The sequence below is a fragment of the Strongylocentrotus purpuratus genome, unplaced genomic scaffold, assembly GCF_000002235.5.
Source record: "Strongylocentrotus purpuratus isolate Spur 01 unplaced genomic scaffold, Spur_5.0 spur5_scaffold_21, whole genome shotgun sequence".
NCBI classification, from domain to species: domain Eukaryota; kingdom Metazoa; phylum Echinodermata; class Echinoidea; order Camarodonta; family Strongylocentrotidae; genus Strongylocentrotus; species Strongylocentrotus purpuratus.
Window position 1 is genome coordinate 19,983,094 of NW_022145607.1, and position 26,506 is coordinate 20,009,599.

Here is a 26,506-nt window from a genome sequence, read left to right on the forward strand (position 1 = left end):
ATAATCCGCTATTCTGCAGTGATTTTCTTTCACTCCAGTATCGTTTGTACGGTAAGAAACCAAAGTTTGTGTTTATTCATTTTTATGACGAATAAAGCTGATAATACGACGTAATGCATGAGAGTGGGCCGGGTCAAGCTTTAGTAAATGTAGGTATGGGGAATTATTAATATGGACCGCACGCATGTGCGTGCGTTGGATGGCGTTCCATACTTGATTAGCACGTACATGCGTGCGTCCTATATAAGCAGGTTACCTGTATGTTATACCTCGAAGGATGACCTGGTCATCAGGTAATCTTTTTTCCTTTGGAAATATGGAGAATTATATTGTGATATAATTGAGTAACGATACGTCGACATAAACAGTGATAGGATATACTCCTATCTAAGTTCATAGTGATGCTGAATCATTTTATTCTTGTCAATTATTTGCATGTTTAATTATATAGAGCCGATGGCTCTTAAATAAATTGTTTGTACACTATATTTTACTCTTGAAATTGCTTGATTTTCTTGTGATACATACTCATTTCATCAGAACCTAATTTATCGTCAGACCATAATAATTTACAGTATTTAAATCTGGCCACGAAGGTAAAAGTTACAGCCACAGGCTATAAGGGTTATAAGGGTTATGGCTACGAGCATGCTGTTGCTGGCATAGACTTTCCCTATACTATGGGACCAGGCAAGAACCAGGCAGCACAGGCCGACGTGGTAGAAGCCTCATCAGCCCTCGCCTCAACTTGAATCATTATTTGAACATCTGAACTGGACAAGCTGGGCTCGTAGCCATAACCCTAGGCACCATCAGTGAATGGACATGTGTTCGTAGTCGACAAGCTCAGGCAACCTACTCGCGTCAAGTCGTTGAGTCAACGCCCAGTGCTGTCGTACACCGGTCAGGCTTAGCAGGTCATGCATCATATCGCACCGGGTTACTACATACACCAGAGTATATCGTTCCGCCTATTCAGAAACAGGAAGAGGTGGTATTTACGAACTCTAAATCGGGACTCTCTAACCCACAACAGTATACTTTTTATATAAAGACCGGGCTAGAGTCGGTGGGTGATTACCTGTATGTTATACCTCGAAGGATGACCTGGTCATCAGGTAATCTTTTTTCCTTTGGAAATATGGAGAATTATATTGTGATATAATTGAGTAACGATACGTCGACATAAACAGTGATAGGATATACTCCTATCTAAGTTCATAGTGATGCTGAATCATTTTATTCTTGTCAATTATTTGCATGTTTAATTATATAGAGCCGATGGCTCTTAAATAAATTGTTTGTACACTATATTTTACTCTTGAAATTGCTTGATTTTCTTGTGATACATACTCATTTCATCAGAACCTAATTTATCGTCAGACCATAATAATTTACAGTATTTAAATCAACCATGTTGGCAATTTGAAAAGTTAAAGAATAAAAAAGTGAGACAACCTTTTGGTTTGAGAATAAAAAATGAAAAAATAATAGACTCAATTACAGAAAAAGTCATACCACTTCCTATCCCCCCCTGGCACAACTACACTCCCCAAATATCCATTGAACTAACTGAATCAATAAGAAAAAATGATAACCCGAGTGAAATGAGACTAAGAAGCATAGAACTCATAAAATCAAAATGGAATAACAGCCTTCATATATATACGGATGGCTCAAAATCCCCATCAGGCACAGCAGCTGCGTCCTTTTTTGTCCCACATTTTTCAATAAGACAATCTAAACGTCTTACAGACCATACCTCAAGCTACCGAGCAGAGTTAGCAGCAATAACAATTGCCCTATTATGGGTTGAACAACTAAACCTGCACGCAGGGGTTGTGATATTCACAGACTCCCTCAGCGCACTCCTCTCAATGCAATCAATGAAAGGAGATAAGTCAGATAACTTCATAAACGACATCAAGTATATATACACAAGACTGGCATACAAAGGCATTCAAGTCCATCTAGAATGGATCCCCTCTCACTGTGGAATACAGGGAAACGAAATAGCGGACCTTCTCGCAAAACAAGCCCTAACTGAAGAAATACAAATAAATAACAAGCTATGTTTGTCTGAAATGAAAGCAGTATTGAAAATAGAACTATACAAGAGTTGGGAAGAAACATGGCAAAATTACAATAAAACAAACGTAAGACCTTTCAAACCAACAATACAACATAACTTTGAGAGCACCCTTTTTAGAGACTGCGAAGTCATAATTCGTAGGCTCAGACTTTGCAACATAGGACTAAACGCAGACCCCTCAAAAGTATGGGTATCCCAAACAACCCAACCTGGCCAAGCCAACAAAAATTGTAAATACTGTAACACCCCTGAAACAATAACACACTATCTGATGGAATGTCCAACATATACAATAGAAAGAGCAATGCTGATAATGGAAAGTGATATAACGAGCCCAAACGAAATTATGAAACTCCTAAAATCAACAGAAAGTGCGACCCAGAGAGCACTGATCCGCTTCGTTCGTAGAACGAGGCGTTTTGAGTGTTCCTAATTTTTTTTTTTTTTTTTTTTTTTTTTTTTTTTTTTTTTTTTTTTTTTTTTTTTTTGCACATATCGCACGACAACCAAATGCCCTAAGATGTTGATACCTACTTTGATAGAAAAATAAGGTTTTACAAAATGGAAAAATACTAGAAGAGAAAAGGTAAGAAAGAGTAAAGACGGATTGAGGACGGTAAACCCCAAACAAGAGACTCTGGAGATCTACCCCAGAATCCTCTCACCGGCACCAGAGTTGCCTAGGCCAATGATGGCCGAGAAGATTGCGCAATGTACCGCGCCGGTCTGGCAGGAAGGTGCCAATTGCGGTGAGGGGTTTTCATGGACCAGTAGATCTGAGATTATATTATCCAAAAAAAAAAAAAAGAGATGAGTATGAATTTACAAATAGTACCAAAATATAGAAGAAAAAAAGAAAGAAATAAAGTGAAAGGCGTAAATATTCTAAAAAAGAATGAAACGCCGATAATACCAAACAACAACAACAACAACAACACTTGATATGAAACACGTCACAGATCGTCTGCTACGGACGTGCCTCCTCCGAGCTCCGGTGTTCGATCGAATTGAATTGAATCTTCAACTGACACCAAATTTACTCAATTTTCTTTTTGGATTGCCAGCCCCAGTCTATTTGGAATATACATTTTGTGAATTCACCACTACTACTCTTCGGAATTTCATTTGTGGAATATTATCAAAATTGTTTCTCTGATTGTCGGAAACCACGCTCAATTTCGTATTTGGCGCCAAATATATCACGTGACCAAGCGATTGGTCTCGGTGAAAGGAAACCAATTATCTTTTTCCGACCTAACTCCGTATAGTATTTGAATTGTTTTTGTGTATTGGGATTGCCAGCAAGAGGTAAGCAATATTTTCGGGCATTTTTCTGCACTGCACTGTATGCTACATTAACCAAAATAACTAACTTGGAAGCAATTAACACCCATTCCTGAAGGCCGCCTGATATGGCGGCCTACAACCCCCTTAACCCCATAAGATATTTCTCATCAGAGATAGAAGGTGATACAGAAGAGGAGGCATACAATAATAGCTTCATCCCCGTAGAAAAGAAAAATGCAAAGAAACACCCTAGGAGAGCTCGGCCACGAGAAGACAGCCACAGTATAGAAAGTTTAAAGGCACAGTCGGGGTCGGATAGCGATAGCCCCATATTTCAAGAAGCCCGACCCGACCCACATCAATCTTCCACAACCCAAGATGAACTAAAAGTACTACTCATCCCAATTGAATCAACAAAAAACCTAGGACACGTGAACCCCATAAAAATAGCAAAAGAAATAGAGAAATGTGCAGGACCCACCAAAATAGAATTTGTTAAAAGAATCCAAAACGGTTTATTGATCAAATGTCAGAACATAAAACAACATAAGGCAATCTCAAACATATCGGAAATAGGCGGTATCCCAGTTAAGGTAAAAGAACGATCAAAAACAGTAAAAGGAGTAATAACAGGAGTTCATCCAGATATTACAGAAGAAGAAATCACTGAAGCGCTCAAAATCTACAAATGCGCAAATGCTAAAAGAATCACGAGGAAAATAAAGAAAAACCACCCTGAAACCAAGAGCAGTTCGTCAACCGAAACCCCTAACCCTACCGACATGCCCACCAAAGCAGTCATCCTATCCTTTGAAAGTAAAACGATACCAAAACAAATCATACTATTCTATCAGGAATTTAAAGTAAAAGAATTCATCCCCCCTGTCCCCAGATGTTTCAAATGTCAACGCATGGGACATGTAATTTCGCAATGCAATAGCAAGCAAAGATGCGTCAGGTGTGGAGAAGACCACCCTTTCGACCAATGTCCCAGAAAATCTAATCCCTTTTGTGTTAACTGCAAAGGAAACCACTCAGCAGCATTCAAAGGATGCATCGAAGCCAAAAACGCAAGAATTGTCCAAGAAATCCGCTTGGAAAAGAAAATAAGTTATGCCGAAGCCACGAAACATTTCAAAGAGGCAACAAAAGTAGAGGAAAAAACTAACTCTAAGGAATCGAGCACAAACGGCAATAGTAAAGTACCCACAAACAAAGAAAAGAAAGAAACAAAGAGTAAAACAATTCCCACACAAAGCAGACCAAATACAGACCCTACACAACACATTGAAATAGAAAACAATCAAAGCGAAAGTTTTATTACCCCCTCCGTATTTGTAGAACAGGGGAGAATTCAACATTCCAACAGCGGTGGTCACGGTAAACCCAACATCATTACCACAGTCAAGAACACTGATCTCCCAGGGAGAAGTCACATCTCCCTGGATCTCCTAATGTTTCTTTTCCGCGTCATAGAAATAATGCAACAAGACATCCCACAAACACAAAAGATGAACAAATTTCTCGCAGAAGCCCAGACATGTCTCAATATATTACCTGAAGAGCTAGAAATAATGAAACACCATGGAGAACATAATTAAAATTCTCCTTTTCATGGCGGCACTATCCATACTACAATGGAATGCCCAAGGTCTCCAAGGGGGGCACGGGGACGAACTAGTTCAATTGCTACTGTCACGCAGGAATAACCCTTACCATATATTGTGCATTCAAGAAACGTGGTTTACAGAAAATAATATATTACAAATACCAAATTATACATGTATACCACGCAACAGAAAAACCGGAGTGAGAGGCGGATGCGCCATTTACGTACACAACTCTGTATATTTCAAAAATATAACACTCCATAATACCTTTGAATTGCAAACTATTCAACTGCACCTCAAAACTTCCTGCATGACAGTAGTAAATTATTACAATCCATGTCAGCGATTAGACATAGATACCCTTAAGGCCATCATTCCAGAATATGCTACCCCAAAGTACCTGCTAATCCTAGGAGACTTTAACAGCCACAACTCATTATGGGGCAGTAACACTACCGATGTAAATGGCCGCATCATAGAAGAATTTATTGAAAATAAAAATATTATAATACTAAACGATGGATCAGGTACGAGAATGGATCACCATACGGGAAAATTATCCTGTCTAGACCTAAGCTTAGCAACACCCTCCATAGCTAATAGATGTCAGTGGAATGTAAAGCAAGATAAGTTAGGAAGTGATCACTTCCCTATAGAAATACAAATCAATCTACATCCTGTAGAAGAAATACATGAAAGAGAATATACAAAACGAAACGAACCATATCTTAGTTACAAAAAAGCAGACTGGAAAGCATTTGAACAATTATGCGACACAGAACTATCCAATATAACTCCAAATGAAAACACAGAAGAATACTACAACGAATTCATAAACGTCACAAAGAAAATTATGAAGGAAACCATACCAACAGTAACAAAAAAACATAAACCACACAATCCATGGTGGAATGAAGACTGCCAAAAGAGAATTAAAGAACGAAACAAAGCCAAAAATAAAGCCATCAAATACATGACGAAAGATTATCTCTACGAATACCTAAATAAGAAAGCCCTTGCACAGAAGACAATAAGAGAAGCAAAAAGACAACATTGGAACAAATACTGCTCCAGGCTTAATAGATTCACTCCGACTTCAGAAATTTGGAAAATGATAAAAAGATACAACAATATCATACCAAAAAAAGAATGCTTACCAACACTAAAAGAAAATGATATAGAATATATTACCGATCAGGAAAAGGTCAACAAGATAGCTGAAGATTATACTTACGTAACTAAACACAAAGTTGACCCTAGCTCCCAACTGTACACTCACGTAGCAAATAATATAGAGAAAATTAAAAATAAAGAACCAGAAAATCTTCCCTCAGTCCTAAACGACAATTTCACACTATCAGAATTAGAAGCAGCAATCGAACGTCAAAATTCCTCCTCTACCCCCGGACACGATAAGATTAAATATTTAATATACCAAAAACTCACGAAATCAGCAAAACAGACCATGCTAAATTTGATAAATCAAATTTGGAGCTCGGGGCAAATTCCAAGGCAATGTAAACACTCAATTATTATCCCAATCAAAAAACCTAACAAAGAACCTCATAAAGTATCATCGTATAGACCAATTGCACTCACAGCTTGTTTCATCAAAATCATGGAAGGAATGGTGAATGTAAGACTACAGTGGTTCATCGAAAAACAGGAAATACTCCCTTCATTCCAAATAGGATTTAGAAAGAATAGAAGCACTACAGATAGTATCGTCAGTTTAGAAAATGAAATACAGAAAAACATAGCCATTAAACAGCATACAGTCGCCATTTTTCTCGACATAGAAAAAGCTTATGATACACTTTGGGTAGACGGATTGATATCAAATCTTTATGATATAGGTATACGAGGTAAAACACTAAACTTTATAAACGATTCTCTAAGAAATAGAACATTCCAGGTAAAAATAGAAAATACACTGTCGCACATAAACAACACAGAAAACGGTCTATCGCAAGGTAGTACCATAAGTCCAATCCTGTTCAACCTTATGCTCTGTCAAATTCCCACAACCCCCTCAGTCTCCATATCTTTATACGCAGATGATTGCGCCATTTGGACTTCAGGACCTAACATTAATTTTATAGTAAATAGAATTCAAAACTGCTTAAACAACCTACAAATTTGGTTCGAGCAAAGGGGCTTTAATCTCTCCGAAAATAAAAGTACCCCGGTGCTCTTCAGCAATAGCAACAGAACAAACCTCCCCGTAATAAAACTTAAAGAAAAAGAACTGCAATTCCAAGCAAATCATAAATTTCTTGGCGTCACGTTTGATAAAAAATTAACATGGAATACCCATATACAAGATATCAGAAACAGATGTAGAAAAAAAATTAATATCCTGAAAAGCGTCGCTCATACAAGTTGGGGAAGTAACACAAAAACATTACTGATGCTATATCGATCTTTAATAAGATCAATGCTAGACTACGGGTGCGAGGCATATGACTCGGCAAGCGAAAGCTCCAAAAAAGTTTTAAACACTATGCAATACATGTCCCTACGTATATGTGCAGGTGCTTTACACGGCACATCCCTCGCCGCCCTACAGGTGGAAATGGACGAGCCCCCTCTTGAGTTAAGAAGGAAAATGCTGACAGAAAAGTATCACGTCCATCTTTCCCGTGTGACAAACCACCCATTAAAACCAAACATCCAACCATGTTGGCAATTTGAAAAGTTAAAGAATAAAAAAGTGAGACAACCTTTTGGTTTGAGAATAAAAAATGAAAAAATAATAGACTCAATTACAGAAAAAGTCATACCACTTCCTATCCCCCCCTGGCACAACTACACTCCCCAAATATCCATTGAACTAACTGAATCAATAAGAAAAAATGATAACCCGAGTGAAATGAGACTAAGAAGCATAGAACTCATAAAATCAAAATGGAATAACAGCCTTCATATATATACGGATGGCTCAAAATCCCCATCAGGCACAGCAGCTGCGTCCTTTTTTGTCCCACATTTTTCAATAAGACAATCTAAACGTCTTACAGACCATACCTCAAGCTACCGAGCAGAGTTAGCAGCAATAACAATTGCCCTATTATGGGTTGAACAACTAAACCTGCACGCAGGGGTTGTGATATTCACAGACTCCCTCAGCGCACTCCTCTCAATGCAATCAATGAAAGGAGATAAGTCAGATAACTTCATAAACGACATCAAGTATATATACACAAGACTGGCATACAAAGGCATTCAAGTCCATCTAGAATGGATCCCCTCTCACTGTGGAATACAGGGAAACGAAATAGCGGACCTTCTCGCAAAACAAGCCCTAACTGAAGAAATACAAATAAATAACAAGCTATGTTTGTCTGAAATGAAAGCAGTATTGAAAATAGAACTATACAAGAGTTGGGAAGAAACATGGCAAAATTACAATAAAACAAACGTAAGACCTTTCAAACCAACAATTCAACATAACTTTGAGAGCACCCTTTTTAGAGACTGCGAAGTCATAATTCGTAGGCTCAGACTTTGCAACATAGGACTAAACGCAGACCCCTCAAAAGTATGGGTATCCCAAACAACCCAACCTGGCCAAGCCAACAAAAATTGTAAATACTGTAACACCCCTGAAACAATAACACACTATCTGATGGAATGTCCAACATATACAATAGAAAGAGCAATGCTGATAATGGAAAGTGATATAACGAGCCCAAACGAAATTATGAAACTCCTAAAATCAACAGAAAGTGCGACCCAGAGAGCACTGATCCGCTTCGTTCGTAGAACGAGGCGTTTTGAGTGTTCCTAAATTTTTTTTTTTTTTTTTTTTTTTTTTTTTTTTTTTGCACATATCGCACGACAACCAAATGCCCTAAGATGTTGATACCTACTTAGATAGAAAAATAAGGTTTTACAAAATGGAAAAATACTAGAAGAGAAAAGGTAAGAAAGAGTAAAGACGGATTGAGGACGGTAAACCCCAAACAAGAGACTCTGGAGATCTACCCCAGAATCCTCTCACCGGCACCAGAGTTGCCTAGGCCAATGATGGCCGAGAAGATTGCGCAATGTACCGCGCCGGTCTGGCAGGAAGGTGCCAATTGCGGTGAGGGGTTTTCATGGACCAGTAGATCTGAGATTATATTATCCAAAAAAAAAAAAAAGAGATGAGTATGAATTTACAAATAGTACCAAAATATAGAAGAAAAAAAAGAAAGAAATAAAGTGAAAGGCGTAAATATTCTAAAAAAGAATGAAACGCCGATAATACCAAACAACAACAACAACAACCGTCGGGGCAGAATTACCAGTAACCAGATAACAGAAGTATAGACTACGCATCGGAGTGCACTACAAGCAACGGAGATCATCACAGCAACCAGCAAAGGACAGCATCGACGGATTCTGACATATAGTGACGACTCTGGTGAGTAGATTTTACTTTAGTGGCGCTGCGAGACTTCGTTCCTGCGCTATTTAATTGACGAATTATCGTTGATATTTGTATTATTGAGTGTGTGACTTGATTCTTGTATTTTGTACGTTAGTTTGTGGTTGACATGTGCGTGCCGTATTTTGGCTTGTACATGTGTACGGCGTAATCACGGACAAGTTCGTGGATCCGCCGAGCTAGTATAACAGGTTAGTATTATTGCTTGTTATTTTTGCTTTTGATTGATTGGAGGTTATATTTTTAGGTTTTTTTCCGTGGAGTGGTGGTTTGAAGGCAGTTTTCTTTGCGATTTTTTTATTATTGGGTGTGGCAAGGGACGCCACGTCGGCACGCCCTAGACGCTATTTTTGCATTCTTCTATTGTGTACCGCACCCCATGGTACCTTATTGTTATACTGGGTTGGAGTTTTTCGGGTGCGTACCTTGTATGAGTGATTGTTTGAGGCTGGGTTTATCCCTTCATTTACCTTGGCTTTGGCGTATTATCTTTGATATTTTTGATTGTTTGGGAGTGAAAGTATTTGCTTGGTGTGATTTAGGGTTCATTCACCTCTTGTTGAAATTGTATTTTCCACCCAATTTCGGAGTGCCGATTTTTTGTGAGTGGGGAGGGAGAGTGAACCACAGTGGTTTGTTATTGCATTGCTGCTGGAATTAAATCATCGCTAATTTAATTAATCATCGCTAATTTAATTAATCATTTTTTGAATTAGAATTGCCCTCTTACAATTAATCAGTTTGGAAGCAGAGTTGCCCTCTTACAATTTTAAGTAACGGGCTTCTCGCTCCGAATGATTTATTGGGTTCAATGATTATCGGCAAGGGCATATAATTAAATATACTGTTAGGGTTTATATTTTATAAATCGTAGTTTAAGTTACTGTAGTGAATACAAATATATATTTAAAAATACAAGTTTATTAAGCTGTTGAATTGGGTCTGAATGTTAAAGCAGTGACATAGTGACCTAATCAACGGCTGTGAATATTGTGTTTGAATATATTGTATTTAAATTTATTGATAGGAAGTTAATTAATTTATTAATCGTAGGGTAAGTTACTCCACCAAAGATATATTGCGGGGACATACAAATATCTTTAAAGAATACAAATTCATTTAAGCGGTTGAATTTAGTCTGAGTGTCCACAGCCAGGGACATAGGGACTTTATCAGCGGCCTTGAATATTGTGTTTGAATATTTGGGTTTGAGTTTGAATTATTTGAGGACAAATCTCCTTCTTTCAATCCAAGTTAGTAAAGAGTTGTTTGGTTGATTGAGCAATTCTTGTGAAATATTGTAATACTAGGTTAGTAAAGAATTGCTTGTTTGATTGAGCAATTCTTGCGCAGTATTGTAATACTAAGTTAGTAAAGAATTGTTTGTTTGATTGAGCAATTCTTGCGCAATATTGTAATACTAAGTTAGTAAAGGATTGTTCGCTTGATTGAGCAATTCTTGCGCAATATTTGTATACTAAGTTAGTAAAGAATTGTTCGCTTGATTGAACAATTTTTGTGCAATATTGTAATACTAAGTTGGTAAAGAATTGTTTGTTTGATTGAGCAATTCTTGCGCAGTATTGTAATACTTAGTCAGTTTTTTTAAGGTTCATAGTCACGTAAAGTGTATACTGTTTCTCCCCCTCGCAGGTCGCGACAGGGCCATTCTAGGCCCCGCGACCAATATGAGACTGTAGGTGAGTCGGATCGCAGAGGGAGTCGCTATGACTCCCCTCGATCGGATCGCCAAGGGAGTCGCCATCGCTCCCCTCGTTCAGGTCGCCGAGGGAGTCGCCATGATTCCCCTCGATCGGATCACGGGGGGAGTCGCCGCGATTCCCTTCGATCAGATCGCAGAGGGAGTCGTTATCATTCCCCTCGATCGGATCGCCGAGGGAGTCGCTATGATTCCCCTCGATCAGATCGCCGAGGGAGTCGCCGTGATTCCCCTCTATCAGATCGTCGAAGGAATCGCTATGATTCACCTCGATCAGATTACAGAGGGAGTCGTCATCACTCCCCTCGATCACATCGCCGAGGGAGTTGCAATGATTCACCTCGATTTAGCGAGCGAGGGAGTCGCTTTGATTCCCCTCAATCAGATCGTCGAGGGAATCGCTATGATTCCCCTCAAACAGATTGCAGAGGGAGTCGTCATCACTCTCCTCGATCAGACGACAGAGGGAGTCATTTTGATTCACCTCAAAACCGGAGGGGGGACCGGTATGATCATAGTAGGGAGCGAGAATATCGCTATTATGACCAGGATTCCCCTCGAAGTCACAGGAGTGACCGTAGTGAGTCAAGAGGCCACCGTCTTAGATCTCCTTCCCCCTACAGATCCCCTCGTAGGTCGCATGATCCGCGTAGACGGAATCAGAGAGGTGAGAGTAGAGAGGGTGTAGAATTCGAATCGCCACCCCATGTGAGGAGGACGATGCACCCACCTACTCGGGACTCACAGTCAAAGTCCGATGAGGCTCCTATCGTTAGGAAATCGAACTTGCCCCCAACCCCTCCGGCACAAAGCGGCTTGGAAACGAGGGTTGCTTCTCTGGAGAGCAAGATGGATAAGATGAAGGGCAAGATGGACTCAATAATTGAAGCACTGAAGACGTCCCTTTCAGTGATAGGGCCCTTACGGACTTCAGTCCAGAGTCTGGTTGAGAGTGTGAGAAAGTCACAAGCTTCTCCCGCCCGCTTCAGCGGGAAATTAGGACATTTTAAATTAGAATGTCCCGAGAGAAGTCCCGGTCTTAAGGTTTCTTTCGTCTCCGAGGATCCAGAAAATGACTCTGGATCAGCATTGGGGTTGGACAAGGGTGGACCAGTGTACAATAATTCGGTAGCATTTGGAAGGGATTCGCCTCCCCCGGAAATGGGGATTAATGGTGTTTCCTCTGATGCTACAACTATAGTGTGAACCCCCATCCCGTTTTGGGTTTGGACAAGGGTGTACCAGTGGACAATAATTCGGTAGCATTTGGAAGGGATTCGCCTTCCCCGGAAACGGGGATTAATGGTGTTTCCTCTGATGCTACGATTAATGATAACATCCACGAATCTAATCAGATTTGTGGCGGCCAGGACAGCATCGGTAAAGTGGAAGTGCCGGGGGAAGTTCCCAACCCGATCTCTAGTAAGAAAGAGCTTCCTTCTCACTCCCCTTCCGTGGGTGCGACCCATGGGGCCAGGCCTCCAACGGAGCCAAGCCCATGGCTGACACCCCCCTGGCCACCGCCTACCGGTCAGAATCCAGACAACCCAAAACTGGACATGGACAGATGTATGCCGCAGTAAGTCACCATCCACTTTTAGTATAAACATATAATTATGGATTGGTGACAAACCCATTCGGGCAGTAGTACACACGACTGCCGAGGTATACTATCATATCCGATAGAATCCGTCGGAACACTTCACCCCGTTCCCCCAGTTGTCAAGACTGTTGTTTTGCATACTGCTGGTAGGAATATGAACATGATTGGAATGATTGTGGGACCGGTTGATTTGATGTTGGGTGGCAGCAAATTCAGTGAACATGTTTGTGTTGCCCCAATCGATGATGACATGTTGTTAGAGGCAGACCTCCTGCGGAAACATCGTGCATACATCAATATACCGGATTCCTTATTAACCCTTTCAGGGCGAGTGTATAGAAATGACCTGTGGCGAAGATGTGAATAAAAAGTATTCTTTGCGAAGTCAGTAACCATCCCCCCGATGGCGGTCAAGCGGGTGCGATGCAATCTCGATTCATCGCTTTCGAGTGACCAATTCATTGTGGAGCTGGATGTAGCCTTGACCGGGTTTGTCCCACATACTCTACATGATGGGAAGGGTTCAATACAGTTGTATGCTCTTTTAAATGGAATAAGGGGAAACTCATTAGTGAAGTTTTCAGAGCCTCTGTTTTAGAACCCACCGAGTCAGATATTCCCGCCTAGAAGATCTGTCAAGTAGATTTGATGGGGGGATGCACACACCCCTTCTGGTCTGCAGGGTCCTTGGGAACGGTCTTCCGAGTCTTTAATCTCAGAAGACTAGGGAATATTGAAGGGCTTGTTGCTAGAATTCGAATGTGTCTTCGCCAAAGACTATTTTGATTTGGGTAATTTTACGACAATTACCCATTCAGTTGACATATTTCAGATATTCACTGATCAGGGCAGGAACTTTCAGAGTAAGCTATTTGTAAACATGGTTCCATGGTGAGTGTGTTGGTGTTACCCTGGCAGAGGGAATGAGTATGAATAAGTATTTCTGTCCTTTCTGCAAGTGTAGGTAACCCATTTCCTTTCTCCTTTGCAGTTATGGATCCTGATGACGCAAGGGAGGTAATTGCCGAGGTAATTGCCGGCGAGGCATTGGAGGAGGTCCTGGAGGGAGACCTGTTGAGAGCAAGGATGGGGCCACCCCCACCCCCAGGGTCCGCCCGCAAGAGAACTTGGCTCCGTAAGCTCCGACGGGTGAAGGGCAAGCTCCGTGCTGGGACGAGGGATTCGCCTCAGTCGGCTTCGGCCACTGGAGGAGTTCCCCTTGCCCCAGCCGGAGCTTGGAGTATGGGGAAGGGGCGTGGGGCTCTGATCGATTGCCCACCCACTCCAGTAGGGCTTGGTAGGGGGCGTGGGGCTTTGGTTCATTGCCCACCCACTATAGTAGGAAGGGAGAGAGGGTTTGTTGATAGAGGGCTTGGTAGGGGGCTTGGTAGGGGGAGGAACCCACCACCTCCTCCAGGGGGTATGGATAGGAGGCTTGGTGCTCCTCCTTTGAGGAGCCCACCTCCTCCCGGGGCGATGGCAGGGGGTAGAGGGAAAGGCATGCTGAACTACATGAGCCGGGTCATGGCCTCCAGCTCTCCAAATGCCATCCCACTGTCCGGATTCAGTTCAATGAAGTTAAGTAATTAAGTTAATATTATTATGCTTTATTATTGATTAATATATTAAGTTATGTATGTTATATATTAAGTTAGTTATGTTAAAATAATCAAATCAGTAAGTCCTGAAGAGAGCTATATGAAAACTAGCTATTATTGCTTATTTATTGATTAATATATCAATACTCTTTACATGAATACATAATACAAGTAGTATTGAGTAAAATGGATACATTAGACATTATACATATAAATAATGACAAGGTATAATACAAGTATAGTATTGTTCAATTCATGGATCTGAGATGCACGGTCCTACGTGCTATCAGGATCTATGAATTGAACAATACTATACAGCATCTTTTGGCCAAGTTTGAGTATTCTTTGATCAGACCGTTCAACGATGTTATGGAACGCCTCTCTGGCATAGGCCTGACCACCGATCTGTATCTATGAACACTGTCTACTAGGATATTTTCGTTTCTTATTTTATCACTTACCAATACCATCAAAAACAGGAATCTCGATCACGCCTGGAGCTCATAATCTTCCCAGACCTTCAAGAGTATAGGACTAATTTTCCTGTGGAAACTATATTGGAATTTTCCTTGGTGAATCTCCTCTCTTCCTTTGATTTGATGTCATGGCTGGGGCAAAGAACAAGCCAACCGGCCCCAGCAACTTTCTTTTGTGGTTACTCCATCGCATGTACACGGTAAGGATCACCATACTATGGGTCATGACCGTGCTTCTGGTGTGTGTGTTCCTGATCTGGGGCTACGTGGATCAGTTCTGTGAGCATTGTGTGGAGCTGGATAACCAGAAGCAAATGGCAGGAGGAGATGGGAGGATCCAGCAACGGGATCAGTGGCCGACAGCCAGCAGCAACTCATGTATGACAGTGAATTTTGCCGAGGAGGGCAGTCAATCGCTTGTAGCATTGGCCAGTTATCCAGGCTCGGGCAACACCTGGCTGAGGCATCTATTGGAACACTCTACCGGCATTTATACAGGCAGTGTCTACATTGACAGGAGACTCAAAGAGGGCGGTTTCCGCGGAGAGAGTGTCAACTTTATGAAGAAGAGTGTCCTTGGTGTGAAGATGCACCGATGCAGTAAGAATGAGCTGGGAAAGTTTGAGGCACTTATCCTTCTTGTCAGGAACCCGTATCATGCGATGATTTCAGAATGGCATAGATACCACTCCACTGGACATGTGAACAAAGTTGATGAAGATACATTCCACACGAAAGAATGGGAGGACTTTGTCGAAGAGGAAAGCAGCCACTGGGAAAGAATGATGCGCAACTGCTTAAAGGACTCTCTTAAAACCAAGGTCGTGTTCTACGAAAACCTTCAAACAAACTTGGAATTTGAGCTTGCAAATCTTCATCTATTTCTCAGGGTACCTATCGATATTGAAAGATTAAAGTGCGTGAAGGGCAACTCCGAGGGGAAGTTTCACAGGGGGGCGGATCAAGAGTTTGACCCCTATACAGAAGAAATGGTTGCTAAAATCAACAAGAGGATCCTAAGTGCTGCTGTTGCACTCAAGGAGAGGGCAAATGTTAAATTTCCGGTGGATTATAGGAAATTACCAGGCTCATAGCACAGGTTTCTTGGTGTGTAAAGGTGGATGCATGTTGAACTGTGGACTGCAATTTGTAGGTGCTACCTAATATTATCTGCTTGAAGCTTTGGATATGACATGTTTTCTGCTACCAAGTCCAAGATATTTTGTCCCTTAATTTATAAAAAGATATGGGAGCATGCGGCCTCAACCAGGCGGATGTCGAAAACCGGGAGGCTTGGAGAAAAGCCATAAAGGAAATGGAACGTCATCCATCCCACAACTTGATGACTATGATGTCACTGACTTCATCACAGTTTTCAGTGTACCTGATGATTCTGTGAAGTTGACATAACCTCTATGGCTTGAATGAGAACGAATAAAAAAGAAAATGTTATATGTGATGATGTTGAATATTGATAATTTTTTTCCTTATTCTTGGAAACGTATGGGACAGCAAATGACCAAATACCTTTCGCCTTCCCCTCCATAAATCTTAGTTGCATAAATTCAGAGGATAAAACACGATGGATCATAATCTGTGTAGTATTTGTTTAATGTTAATCTTTGTTCAGGAGGTCAAAGTTCAACATTAGTCTCGTTCATTTTGATATCCTTTCATACGGTTACAGACAACTAATATCAGCTAGTGTAGAATGTATATTAAAAGGTTCATATTAACAAGAAGTTAATGCACTGTATATAAGCACTCCATACAAGCAAGCAAGACGTTGTTTCTTTTGTTGTTATCAAAGGCCTCTCGCAAATTGGCAACTTGCAAATTGGCAACTCAGATGCTCAGTACTTGTGTGAATAGTTACAGGGCCTTGCATGTTTTTTTGTTATTGAATATATGGTTACAGTAGAGTGTATTGATTAAGTCAGTGGGGCCAAACGTAGAAGGATGCCAAACAAGAAATGGCCAACTCATTATTTTAATGAACACTCTAAATATCAGAATTATGGTCATTTATGATATCAAAACGGGGTTTTTAATTCTGACAGCATTTAAAGAATGCCATTAACGCCCATATTTTCCTATGTTCTTCCTCAACTTCTTTCCCAAATTCAGTTTATTCATTATGAATAGAACATAATATCTTCTTGTTACAAGCATTCCAAGAAAATTAATTGACCTCTCAAAGTACAGTATTATTTTACACCAATTGTTAGATAGATCCCATTGTGATTTTCTGTAAAGATTGCAGACATATTCTTGTTTTCATGAGAGTGGAATACGTAGTTAGTCGAGGGGGGGGGGCGGAAGGAATAACTTTATCAGAAGTTTCTAGAGCAATTTCCCTTAAGCGCTTCCCATTAAACAATACATAAATTTGTGTCCAGATGTACAACTTGTTGGTAGAATTATATGTTAATAAGCTTATTGTATATGTGCAGCAGTTTCGTAGTACTACACATACTTATTGTGTATGTTTGTGTGTGATGTCTTTTGTTCAATTGAGTGCATGCGTGTATGAATAATGAATTTTGTTATTTATTTCATTTTCATGTTCAGTGTTCCTATCATTTGACATTCTATACAAAGTCAGCAAACCAAATAACTAGAATAAACCATATGACTATTTTCAAAGGCACTCATTGCAATGAGTGGAGAGAAAAATAATCACTACGCATCTCTTTATGTACCTTCATGTAAATGTTTAAAACATTTTTATGCCTCCGCCCACCAAAGGTAAGAGACATTATGTTTACGGATTGTCCGTATGTGCGTATGTGTGTCCGCCTGCTTTCTGGTTAATGCAATATCTCAAGAACCACTTGAGATATGAACTTCAAAACTTGACGATAGTACTGGTATGTATCATCATGGGAAGAGTAACTAGATTAAAGGTCAAAGGTCACAGATCAATTTTTGAAATTCTAGATATAGCCTTGTTACCGCAACGTCTCAAGAACCACTAGAGATACAAGGCTCAAACTTGGTGATAGTATGTATCATCAACATAGGAAGATAATCCATTTGGGTTCAAAGTTCAAAGGTTACAGAGGTCAATTTAAGAAATGACATGCTTTAGTCTTGCTATTGCGATATCTCAAGAACCATTGTGATATGTCACTAATAATTCCAACCATTTTGTATACTGGATTTAGGGCGAAGACATATAGGAGACGCAGTTGCATTTGTCTCTTGTTTTATTATGCAATCATTATTTTGTCCTTTATGTAATCAACATTATTGTTATCATTCAGATTTGCGTTTGTGGTAGTGGTGTCTAGTTGTTTTATCTGTATTTGTATATGTACAAATTGAAATGCCTTGCAATATTGTGAATTCCTTTTTTTTTTCTGTCTGTCTCAAACAAAGTCAAGTAGCCCTTGGGCTTAGCTTAACAAAGCATGAAGTACAAGGGCTTATTTTGCAATTATTATTCTTTCACAGATTAGTTCTTATTTCATGTATCAGTAAATTTGTACACTTTACTTTTCGTATAGAAAGACATAAATGATTTAATGAATATGAGTAATACCCGGTCATAATATTCAGGATTTATATAGCACTTAATACATCTATGACGTCTTAAAGCACTTTACAGATACACTATTACTCTTGTAGTGCACCTTCTCTACTTCATTGAGAGCATTTGAACTAACGCTTCATTGATGTATTTTTCATAAAACTTTTTTATTAATATGGGGAATTATTAATATGGACCGCACGCATGTGCGTGCGTTGGATGGCGTTCCATACTTGATTAGCACGTACATGCGTGCGTCCTATATAAGCAGGTTATCCGCACACATTTTTTTTTTTTTTTTTTTTTTTTTTTTTTTTTTTTTTTTTTTTTTTTTTTTTTTTTTTTTTGCACCACCACTCACAAAAGCCCACATTTTGTTTGTTTCCCCTAAAAAGTTTAATTATCCAATGCAACATGTATTATAAACACCACTCTATCACAAAATTGTTTTTCTTTTGATCGAAGATTCATTAAAGTCTGCGAGGTCGCTCAAAGCCAATTTCCCCGGAAAAGTACCCTCTTGATTTTATAATTGTTGATCAATTCCTTTCTTCTTTCGAGTTTCCAGATTATTTATGTATCCCAAAGGGAGCCCCTTGTCTACACCCGAGAGACAGGACGGTGTCTGGACGGTGTCTTAGAACGGACAGGACTACGCGGTAACCTACAGGATACAAAAATCTACATTTTGTCGTATTTTTATTTATTTATTTATTTATTTTATTTATTTTTTTTCTTCATCTATTTTCTCTTTCATTTCATTTTAAGGGGGAAAAAAAAGAATAAAAAAAAAGAGAGAAGCCTATATTTAAATTATATTTTTGATACTCTTACTTTTAAAAAAAAGAGAAAGAAAGAAATTAATATTAAAAAGAAAGGCGTTGGTGATAATAGTCAGGTTTTGACTGATTGCCATTACAACAAAAAACAACAACAACAACCGTCGGGGCAGAATTACCAGTAACCAGATTAACAGAAGTATAGACTACGCATCGGAGTGCACTACAAGCAACGGAGATCATCACAGCAACCAGCAAAGGACAGCATCGACGGATTCTGACATATAGTGACGACTCTGGTGAGTAGATTTTACTTTATAGGCCTAGACCTCTAGATCTAGTCCCGTATGTTTAAATGTGTGTGCATTTTAAGTAGACTGATTGCCTTGTGTTTTAGGTAGAAGTTAACCAAATTTACAGTAAAATGAGACTTATGTCTCAGGAAATATGAATAGGTCTAGATCCTATAGACTATACATATTTGATATTGGAATAGGATCTACTAGAATGGCCGACAGTTGGATAGTGATGGCAATTAGTAAATGTAAAAAAGGAAAAGAGCTAGGCCATGAAAACGATAGATTTGTCGATCTTGATCTGAATATAATAGTCTATGTATTGATGAGCTCTACTTGAGGATCTACATGACAGGGGCGTATGAAGGAATTTTTCGAGGGGGGGGGGGTTAAAATTTGAAAATCGTGCCGAAAATTTCACATCGACTCAGCCAGCCGGTGAATGAGAGGGGGGGGGGGGGGTCGGTTAGAGCATCTATTTTTTCCCGAAAATATGAATTTGGCAGACCGATATTTTGTTCAGTTGATGGTAAGGTCACCTTTTTGGGGTCACCCTTTTGGGGTCACCCTTTAGCACAAAAATATTTCCCCATGATCTAGTGCGATAAGGGTTCTTTTGTTACCGTTATTCTTCAGGTTACAAACTTAAATTTGATTGTCTTTTTCCTTTTATTTATCAGTTGCAGCATCATCAAACACTATATGGCCGATGAATCAGAAGATGACGTAGATGCTACGAGAGAGCTCATTTCACAATGGACAACAGAAGTGATACGTGACTTTCTACAAGGAGGGGACTCAAGCTTGGAGAAGTCATTATTTTATGGGTGTTCTCTGCCCTGACGCTGGGGGTACTGTTCAGCCATTTGAGGTAGAGAGGTAGAGAGGAACTGGACAATGGATGGATGGGGGGGGGGGGGGGGGAAGAAAGGCATGTAGAGATGGCCGTCTACTATGTATAGAGACATTTGTGTGCTACTGGATAAGGACCCTCCATCACTAGAGGGAAGAATAATGAGAGACTACAAAGAGGGGAAGGCATTTAGTTATTTTGCCAGTTTCTGGTTAGGGAGACATTTGTTTCATCTCCTGGGAGAAAGCTGTCTGAAATTCAAAATGTATTTGATACTTGAATAAATTTAGTTCATTTTCTAGACTGGTTCATGTCAAACCATTGATTCTACTTTCTTGTGAGTATACACTGTAGTCAGAGAGAAAGAGAAGTAACACGAGTAAAGAATGAAAATTGAAAAAGAAGCCAATATTTGAACGAGGAGGAGAAAAAGGAGATTACGTTGTTGCCCATCAAGTTGGAATAATTGTTCTTACTGTTTGTACATAATGGTCATATATTATAAGAACTGTATTGATCAATCTCAGGAGTCTTATACATGTAGATTGATTAATACAGTTTTGAGATGATGATGATGATCGTGATGATGAACGAGAAGGAGAAGAGGAGGAATATATCAAGAGTTGATGAAGAAAAGATTGATAGAGGGGTTATCATTACAGAGAGAGAGAAAGAGAGATAGACTAACATGAGGAAGGGAGAGCAAAAACAAGGCTATGACATAGGGGAAGAGATAGAAATCAAAATTATATTTATACAAACATTTACTAAACTAAAATAATAAATTAGAATACAAGGCGAGAGGAAAGAATGCAAACTAAAATTAAGCAAAGACCATCACTATATCGTTCACATTATAATATAAATTAAGAAAAGGTACATGGAAACATGTACGTTTGTAAAATTCAATCTTTCATTCTCTTGATCTTCCTCTTCACACCTAATTCTTGCTCTCCCTGTCTATCTCTCCCACCCCTCTCCGTCTCTCTCTCTCTCTCTCTCTCTTTCTCTCCCCCTCTCTCTCTCCTTATTATCACTCTTTCTCTTTCATTAAGTGTCAACATCTCTCTCAATGCCTCTCTCTGTTTCTATGTTTCTCTTGTTAAATATTTTAAACATCAGGTCTGTCTGACCTTCCTCTCTTGAATAAATCATGAATAACTTCAACTCAGTGTCCTACATACAGTAATGATTGCTTAGTAGTCATCTACAACCCTCGCTGTGTTGTTTGATTTTATTTATAAAATAAATATAACCATGAGATCAATATCAACAGGTTTAATGCAATGCATATAAGTTGACATCCTATGAAGAAGTAGTACCACCCCCCCCCCCCCCCCCCACCACTCCAGGAACGGAGGTACCGCATGCGTGTTCCCAAATTCTCTGGCTCGTAACAAAATTAAAAAAATTAAAATATAAAAAAAAACGCTACTTTTAAAGCGCTTACCACCAAAATCTCTAAGCGCTATAACAAACAAAAATAGACTGATAAACAATTACATATTAAACAAAACAAAAAAAGTGTGAATAACCTACAAATTACAATACATATACCGTACATGTACATCAAAGTGAACAGAGTCTGGCAGCAGAGTTTTGGATTCTCTGGAGTTTTGCAATGAAAAAGATCTGCCCGTATTGACTTAACACAGGGGACTTATGCTAAAAAAAAGGGGGGGGGGGTGCTGGGAACACGCATGTGCTTACCCTAAATAACACTGAGTTGGGGGGGGGGGTACCACCTTTAATGCAAACGCATTTAAAGGGATCCGGTAACTTTATCTCAGATTCTGAAACAAAATCCTGGATTTAGCTCATGCTGCAATGATAGTTTTAGGTCAGTCAAGAACTCAATGACTTTTACAATCCAATCGCCTGTCTGATTATCAAGATATTTACGATTGGAAAAAAAATGTACTAGAATTATGTCCCGGCATGCTTTGCGATGAAACAACCGTGAAGACACGGATAATTATCTGGCGGCCGCCAGTTAATTATCTGGCGGCCGCCAGTTATTTATCTGGCGGCCGCCAGTTAATTATCTGGCGGCCGCCAGTTAATTATCTGGCGGCCGCCAGTTAATTATCTGGCGGCCGCCAGATAATTATCTGGCGGCCGCCAGATAATTATCCGTGTCTTCACGGTTGTTTCATCGCAAAGCATGCCGGGACATAATTCTAGTACATTTTTAACTTCGCCGTGATCAGCTGTCCCGTTGCAAACAACGGGATTCTTATCGAAGCAACATCTTAATCTTGTACATAATCCGCTATTCTGCAGTGATTTTCTTTCACTCTAGTATCATTTGTACGGTAAGAAACCAAAGTTTGTGTTTATTCATTTTTATGACGAATAAAGCTGATAATACGACGTAATGAGAGTGGGCCGGGGTCCAACTTTAGTAAATGTAGGCCTAGATCTAACTTTAGTCCCGTATGTTTAAATGTGTGTGCATTTTAAGTAGACTGATTGCCTTGTGTTTTAGGTAGAAGTTAACCAAATTTACAGTAAAATGAGACTTATGTCTCAGGAAATATGAATAGGTCTAGATCCTATAAACTATACATAATTGATATTGGAATAGGATCTACTAGAATGGCCGACAGTTAGATAGTGATGGTGATGGCAAATGAATTAGTCTGAGTCTAGGCCCTAAATGTAAAAAAAAGTAAAAAAGAGGCCATAAAAACGATAGATTTGTCGATCTGGATCTGGATATCAGGCGCGTACGCAGGGGGGGGGGGGGGGGTGTTTTGGGGGTTAAACCCCCCCCCTTTGGCATTTTTTACGTGTGTATTTTTAAGAAAAACCCCCTAAAACCCCCCTTTGTTTTGTTTAAAACCCCCCTTGAAACAATCCTGCGTACGCCCCTGCTGGATATAATAGTCTGATATCGATGACCTCAACTTGAGCATCTACATGGGTCTACATGAACTTGTGTTAAAGAAGTGATAAGGATTCTTTTGTTACAATTATTCTTGTGGTCACAAACTTAAATTTGACATGCCTTTCTCCTTTTATTTATCAGTTGCAGCATCATCGAACACGATGACCAATGAATCAGAAGATGACGTAGATGTTACTAAAGAGCTCATTTCACAATGGACAACAGAAGTGCTATGTGACTTTCTACAAGGAGGAGACTCAAGCTTGCAAACCGAGGAGTCATTATTTTATGGGTGTTCTCTGCCGGCTGCCTTGACGCTGGGGGTAGCTTTTTAGCCATCCGAGGTTAAAGGGAAAGTCCACCCCCAAAATAAGTTTGTTTCGATAGAGGCAGAATAATAAGAAAATCAGGTGAGTGAAAGTTTGAGCAAATTCTGAATGAAAATAAGAAAGTTATGAATTATTGAAGTTGTGATCAATCAAATACAAATTGGCAACTCTGTGACTTATTATACGAGCTCTCCTTCATTTGCTTTGTGCATAATATTCCATAAAATCATGTTTTCTTCGTTATTGATGACGGAATATATATTTGTTCCTTGCAGGGGGAGTATAGAAACATATTTGCAATTATTATATTTAGGGTGCATGTATGGTTGAAATTTTTCTTAAGGGAAAATGAAAATTTTAGATTTTTTTAGTACTGAGCAAATGGAAGTTGAGCTCGCATGATACGTCATAGAGTTGCCAATTTGTGTTTGATTGATCACAACTTCAAAAATCCTAACTTCCTTATTTTTAATCGGAATTTGCTCAAACTTTCACTGACTTGTTTCTCTCATTTTTCTACTCCTATTAAAACTAACTTAATTTCAGGGTGGACTTCCCCTTTAAGACTGAGAGGAACTGGACAATGGATGGATAGGGAGGATGGGGGGGGGGGGGTAGGAATGCAGAACTGGCCTACTATGTATGTACCTACTGGATAAGGACCCTCCATCACTAGAGGGAAAAATAATGAGAGACTTCAAAGAGGGGAAGGCATATAGTTAATTTTGCCTTGTGAAAAAAATTAGATTTAGCCCCTAAAAAAGCGTTCCTTCGGTTATCAAATGATGACAGGTGAAACCTTACAATTGTAGAATTATTATCTGTAATGTGATTTCCAAACCATGTGACAGCCAATGGTGTATGTTGTAAAGGTATTGTAAAAGGCATTGTTTAACACCAGGCCCCCCCCCCCCCCCCACTCCGAGAACAGATGGACCCCATGCGGGTTACCAAAATGTCCGGCCCGAGAATTGTACAAAAAGGGGTGTATTAACTTTTCACCCGGAGATTTCTTTAAAAAGGGGGTATTTTTTCTTTATTTCTCTTATCTCTTTGGACTCCTGAGAAATTATTCCGAATTTAGGGGGGTACATTGAGCATTTTTCATGATTTAGGGGAGTCTCCAAGGCAGGAAAAGCCCGCGAAAGGGGGGTTCGGAAATGTTGGCAGTCCTCAGATAGGGGGTGCTTTCAAAAAGAGGGAACAAGCATATGCGTACCCTAAATAACACTGAGTGGGGAGGGGGGGGGGGCCGGGGTTTAACAATGTTTAATTCGAGATTGACGTATGGCCCTACGTGCTACCAGTGTCTGCGATATGGTGTATTAATACTGAAGCCCTAACAAAACTGCGCTTCAAAATGATCAAGAAGTGCCTCAAAAAAGTACAAATCTTTGATTGACCCCTTTTACCATACTCGTTTTCCCTAATAGACTTGTAGTGTTATGAAAAGCGTTTGACAAACCCAAAATTTGGTTTCGATTTCCAATCGTAAATATCTTGATAATCAGACAGGCGATTGGATTGTAAAAGTCATTGAGTTCTTGACTGACCTAAAATTATCATTGCAGCATGAGCTAAATCCAGGATTTTGTTTCAGAATCTGAGATAAAGTTACCGGATCCCTTTAAATGCGTTTGCATTAAAGGTGGTACCCCCCCCCAACTCAGTGTTATTTAGGGTAAGCACATGCGTGTTCCCAGCACCCCCCCTTCCCTTTTTTTTAGCATAAGTCCCCTGTGTTAAGTCAATACGAGCAGATCTTTTTCATTGCAAAAGTCCAGAGAATCCAAAACTCTGCTGCCAGGCTCTGTTCACTTTGATGTACATGTACAGTATATGTATTGTAATTTGTAGGTTTATTCACACTTTTTTTGTTTTGTTTAATATGTAATTGTTTATCAGTCTATTTTTGTTTGTTATAGCGCTTAGAGATTTTGGTGGTAAGCGCTTTAAAAGTAGCGGTTTTTTTATATTTTAATTTTTTTAATTTTGTTACGAACCAGAGATTGGTAGAGATTGGTAGAGATTGGTACTACTTCTTCATAGGATGTCAACTTATATGCATTGCATTAAACCTGTTGATATTGATCTCATGGTTATATTTATTTTATAAATAAAATCAAACAACACAGCGAGGGTTGTAGATGACTACTAAGCAATCATTACTGTATGTAGGACACTGAGTTGAAGTTATTCATGATTTATTCAAGAGAGGAAGGTCAGACAGACCTGATGTTTAAAATATTTAACGAGAGAAACATAGAAACAGAGAGAGGCATTGAGAGAGATGTCGACACTTAATGAAAGAGAAAGAGTGATAATAAGGAGAGAGAGGGGGAGAGAAAGAGAGAGAGAGAGACGGAGAGGGGTGGGAGAAATAGACAGGGAGAGCAAGAATTAGGTGTGAAGAGGAAGATCAAGAGAATGAAAGATTGAATTTTACAAATGTACATGTTTCCATGTACCTTTTCTTAATTTATATTATAATGTGAACGATATAGTGATGGTCTTTGCTTTAGTTTGCATTCTTTCCTCTCGCCTTGTATTCTAATTTATTATTTTAATTTAGTAAATGTTTGTATAAATATAATTTTGATTTCTATCTCTTCCCCTATGTCATAGCCTTGTTCTTGCTCTCCCTTCCTCATGTTAGTCTATCTCTCTTTCTCTCTCTCTGTAATGATAACCCCTCTATCAATCTTTTCTTCATCAACTCTTGATATATTCCTCTTCTCCTTCTCGTTCATCATCACGATCATCATCATCATCTCAAAACTGTATTAATCAATCTACATGTATAAGACTCCTGAGATTGATCAATACAGTTCTTATATTATGACCATTATGTACAAACAGTAAGAACAATTATTCCAACTTGATGGGCAACAACGTAATCTCCATTTTCACCTCCTCGTTCAAATATTGGCTTCTTTTTCAATTTTCATTCTTTACTCGAGTTACTTCTCTTTCTCTCTGACTACAGTGTATACTCACAAGAAAGTAGAA

The 26,506-nt window shown here is 39.5% G+C and overlaps 1 protein-coding gene and 1 long non-coding RNA gene across 2 annotated transcripts; both read left to right on the forward strand.

The window, feature by feature from the left end:
* Positions 1–20,603, forward strand: LOC115928249. The gene is made up of 2 exons (XR_004065975.1): positions 1–51; positions 20,106–20,603. It is a non-coding gene; the product is annotated as an uncharacterized LOC115928249 (long non-coding RNA).
* LOC100893120 (WSC domain-containing protein 2-like) lies at positions 9,267–18,330 on the forward strand. Its single transcript, XM_030995295.1, has 3 exons — positions 9,267–9,397; positions 13,736–13,879; positions 14,822–18,330. Exon 3 carries the CDS (start codon positions 14,947–14,949, stop codon positions 15,910–15,912), a length of 966 nt encoding a protein of 321 aa, XP_030851155.1. The 5' UTR covers positions 9,267–9,397; positions 13,736–13,879; positions 14,822–14,946; the 3' UTR covers positions 15,913–18,330.
* Positions 20,604–26,506: the final 5,903 nt, after the last annotated feature.

Bases quoted from the DNA above. Each gene is read 5' to 3' on its own strand.
- LOC100893120 (XM_030995295.1), top strand. From the start codon at position 14,947: ATGGCTGGGGCAAAGAACAAGCCAACCGGCCCCAGCAACTTTCTTTTG.